This window comes from Rhagoletis zephyria, unplaced genomic scaffold, assembly GCF_001687245.7.
Source record: "Rhagoletis zephyria isolate East Lansing unplaced genomic scaffold, Rhagoletis_zephyria_1.1 Rzeph_scaffold_14917, whole genome shotgun sequence".
NCBI lineage: Eukaryota > Metazoa > Arthropoda > Insecta > Diptera > Tephritidae > Rhagoletis > Rhagoletis zephyria.
In genome coordinates this window covers 8,999-13,657 of record NW_016171984.1, presented here as the reverse complement: position 1 = coordinate 13,657, position 4,659 = coordinate 8,999, and the positions used below count along the sequence as shown (strand labels likewise).

Sequence of the window (4,659 nt, the reverse complement as noted above, 5' to 3'; positions counted from 1 at the left end):
GGACAGTGACCTCACTGTTGACCAAAGCTTACTCACACCAGAGGTGAAGGTGCAAGTCGTCAGATGCTCTTCCCACTTTTTCCGCTTATGTACGTTCACAAGCTACCGAATTTCCGCTTTGAGATCCCTGAGACGGGGATTTCCGGGATCGGCCTGACGAAGGTTGTCACGCTCATCGGCTAGAATAGCCGCTTCAGCAGGGAACTTTGGACGGAGGTCCATAATGCATCCTGCCGGTACGAAGCGAGCTGCAGCAGCAGTGACAACCCTGCGGAACTTACGTTCACCAAGGTGGACGTCGGTTGGTGTGGGGAGTGCAGCGAAGGTGTTCTCAGTAANTTCTTATTGCGGCAAATACGTCTCGCTTCCTTCTTCAGTTCCGTCCCGATCGCAGCGTGGCCCTGTAGGCGGCATCTTTTTTCTCTGCAGCTTCCTGACACTCCTCATCGTACCAGTTGTTCTTTCGGGCTCGCTGAAATCCGACTACTTCTTCGGCGGCGGTATTTAATGAGCGGGAAATGTAGTTGCACTGCTGTTGTTGTTGTTGTTGTTGTTGTAGCAGCATACAAATTCCCCAAAGACTTTTTAGGGAGTGTTGCTGGAGTGTCAGTCCTTGGCCAGATATAAATCTGAACCACCGCCGAAAGAAATTCGACCCTGTCGTCGTGTTTCGTCGGATTGGACAGTGACCTCACTGTTGACCAAAGCTTACTCACACCAGAGGTGAAGGTGCAAGTCGTCAGATGCTCTTCCCACTTTTTCCGCTTATGTACGTTCACAAGCTACCGAATTTCCGCTTTGAGATCCCTGAGACGGGGATTTCCGGGATCGGCCTGACGAAGGTTGTCACGCTCATCGGCTAGAACAGCCGCTTCAGCAGGGAACTTTGGACGGAGGTCCATAATGCATCCTGCCGGTACGAAGCGAGCTGCAGCAGCAGTGACAACCCTGCGGAACTTACGTTCACCAAGGTGGACGTCGGTTGGTGTGGGGAGTGCAGCGAAGGTGTTCTCAGTAAATTCCGCGGATGCGAAGTTGGTTTATCGATCGAGATGACTATGGGCAGATGGTCTGATGCCAAAGTCAGCATAGGTCGCCATGATACGCTGTTTATCAGACCAGCGCTGACTATTGTTATGCCTGGCGAGTTGCAGCAGCTGCCCATAATCCTAGTGGGTGCGTCGTCGTTCATTGTGCAGAATGTCGAATCTGCTCAGTCAAATCTGTTCCCTTACGATTGTTTTACAGGCTTGAATGCCAAAGATCGTGGTGCGCATTAAAGTCACCTGCTACCATACGGTTTTCACCTCTGAGGGGGGCGGCTATATCAGGGTGATATCCTGCCGGGCAGCAAGTCACAGGGGGTGCACGTTAAATATTTCCAGCTCAACATCGCCTGACGGAATAACAATGCCCTGACATTCTAGGGTGGTATCCGTGCGGTCGACCCCTGCTTCAATAAGACGATACTGCACGGTGTGGTGCGTGATGAACGCTAAGCCACCACCATTACCTCGCGGGCAAAATTGAATTGCTGTGCAGCTACGTCTCTGGACCGCAGCTATCAATATATCATGCTTTGCCATGAAGACGGTTATCTCCCCGATCTTGCTCTGAAGTCCGTTACAGTTAAATTGTATTAGCTTCATGTGGTTCGGAAGACTTGTTGTTATGCGGGGTGTGGGGGATGTGTGTGGCTTTGCGCCATTGGCTGTGTGCGCTGTTGTGGAGGTTTTCCGCCCTGTGGTGGTCGCAAGCATAGCACTTGACTGAGGTGGAGTTGTGGTGTGGTGTAGTCGTTTCTGGCATACACAGCAGGTGTAAGTTTATGGCCCTGGGTTTGACTCGATGCCAGCCCTGAGTAGAAGAATACGTAGCAAATGCAGCACTATGCTACTATGCTATGCCCTTGGTCGGGTAAAACCCGAGTCATTCCGGTACGTAGAACCAGCTGTCGTGGGCTAGCATTACTGCTAGCTGTATTGTGAGTCGCTTCATTGCACAGCACACTTTCTAAAAAACAGCTGATTTCGAAAAACTGCCGCTGCCACTGCCACTGCGTTATTGTATTTTGGGCTTTACGCAAAAGCAAAGCCTACTTTGCTCGTAAAGAAAATATACTAACACAAAGTTATTGAGAATTGAGAAAGAGAATACAGTAGAATTCTTATATTTATGACTACAGTATTCACTATGACGACATGTACATACTATGTAGAAAAATTTTAACAAAAATTATTTATTTCCCGCAGATTAATATGGAACAAACATTATATCGGAATTACCAGAAGATTACCTTACAGGAATCTCCTGGTCGCATTCCCGCTGGTCGGATTCCGCGTAGTAAGGACGTAATTCTTTTAGCGGATCTTTGTGACTTATGCAAGCCGGGTGATGAGTTAGAAGTTACTGGTATTTACACAAACAACTCTGATGGTTCGCTAAACACTGAGCAAGGGTTTCCGGTTTTCGCCACCGTCATTATTGCGAATCATATCGTTGTGAAGGACAGCAAACAAGTAGTACAATCGCTTACGGACGAAGACATCGCTACCATTCAGAAGTTGAGTAAAGATCCTCGGATTGCAGAAAGAATAATAGCTTCAATGGCCCCATCCATATATGGCCACGACTATATTAAACGCGCACTTGCGCTGGCTCTATTTGGTGGAGAGTCTAAAAACCCCGGTGATAAACACAAAGTTAGAGGCGACATAAACTTACTTATATGCGGCGACCCAGGAACGGCAAAATCTCAGTTTCTTAAGTACACGGAAAAAATAGCGCCACGTGCAGTTTTCACGACCGGACAAGGGGCCAGTGCTGTAGGCTTGACTGCTTATGTTCGTCGAAATCCAATATCGCGTGAATGGACTTTAGAGGCAGGCGCCCTGGTACTGGCGGATCAAGGTGTATGTCTTATTGATGAGTTTGACAAAATGAACGATCAGGATCGAACTTCCATTCACGAGGCCATGGAGCAGCAATCGATTTCCATATCAAAAGCTGGTATTGTGACGTCTCTACAAGCACGATGTACTGTTATTGCAGCTTCTAATCCGATCGGCGGCAGATATGACCCATCGATGACTTTCTCAGAAAATGTAAACCTTTCGGAACCCATTTTGTCACGTTTCGATATTCTATGTGTTGTAAAGGATGAGTTTGATCCCATGCAGGATCAGCATTTGGCAAAATTCGTGGTAAATTCACACATTAAACACCACCCGTCCTGCGAAGAATTTGTAGAGGATACCCAGACGGCAGGAGTGTCTGAAATACCACAAGATCTTTTACGACAATACATCATTTACGCCAAAGAAAACGTTCGCCCTAAACTTACAGTAGGTAGTTATTTATGACCAATTTGATTTATTACTTACATATAAATTCTTTACACTTCCTAGAACATTGATGAAGATAAAATAGCCAAGATGTACGCACAACTTAGACAAGAGTCATTTGCAACTGGTTCACTGCCAATAACTGTACGACACATTGAAAGCGTGATTCGAATGTCCGAGGCCCATGCACGTATGCACTTACGAGAGAATGTTACCGAATCCGATGTAAGCATGGCTATACGAATGATGTTGGAAAGCTTTATCGAAGCACAGAAGTTCAGTGTAATGAAGAAAATGCGAGCGGCATTCCAGAAATATCTATCATTTCAGAAGGATCATTCTGAACTACTGTTTTTCATTCTTCGCCAGTTAACGCTTGATCAGCTTGCCTACATACGCTGCAAAGAGGGACCTAGCGCAACTCACGTTGAAATAATGGAACGTGATCTTACCGAGCGGGCAAAACAATTAGATATATTTAATTTAAAACCATTTTATGACTCGGAAATTTTCAAACAAAATGGATTTTCATATGATCCTAAAAGGCGGACAATTCTTCAAATCGTGACAGAAGCCGCAGTGTAAAGTGTAGTCTGTTTAGCATTGTTAATTTTGCTTTATTTTTTGCCAAAGCAGGATACTCTCTTCTTTATTTCTTCATGCTTTAGTGCTTTAATAATCATTCTACTATTTTTTATACCACAACATATAAAAATATCGAGGGAAATCTCCCCATTCCTGAAGTACAATTTTCAATAAAAAGTATGATTTGTATAAGTACTAAAATTTAACTAATTAGGCTATTTAACCATCTGCGACTGATGTGGTAGTGTGACAGACACCGCAACCCCGTAGCGAATGTCATGCATTAGTCACTTAAGAGTCTTGTACGGAAAAGTTACGTCTTAAATGACTTTGGGCTCCGTTTGTATGGAAGTCGGTCATGACTTTTTCATATAAATGGTAATTTCGTCGTTGATGTCATCTGTATGACTTTGCCATGCAGTGATCATTGATGACATTCAAGCGACAATATCCTGCAATGAACTTTTTATAAGTGACCGCTGCAAGACATTGTCTGTTATAAGTCTTTGATAGGAGTACACCTGCATGACATTGTCAACAGTGTCAGCTATATGTCGTTTAGGATTCACAGCAAGTGCGACGATGTCACTAAATCCTCATTAGTGACAATGTCACCGGTGACCATTTTCGCTACTGGGAAATTATACATTTTTCCCGAGCTTCCATAGCATTGATTACTAAAAACGCCAAATTTTCGTTATATAGCTTGTTTATATGACTATTTCATTAA

General features: G+C 44.7%; 1 protein-coding gene across 1 annotated transcript; it reads left to right on the top strand.

Annotated features, from left to right (window-relative positions):
- The first annotated feature begins 2,164 nt into the window (after positions 1-2,164).
- On the top strand, positions 2,165-4,451 carry Mcm2 (DNA replication licensing factor Mcm2). Its single transcript, XM_017635081.1, has 2 exons — positions 2,165-3,344; positions 3,408-4,451. Exons 1-2 carry the CDS (start codon positions 2,202-2,204, stop codon positions 3,927-3,929), a joined length of 1,665 nt encoding a protein of 554 aa, XP_017490570.1. The 5' UTR covers positions 2,165-2,201; the 3' UTR covers positions 3,930-4,451.
- Positions 4,452-4,659: the final 208 nt, after the last annotated feature.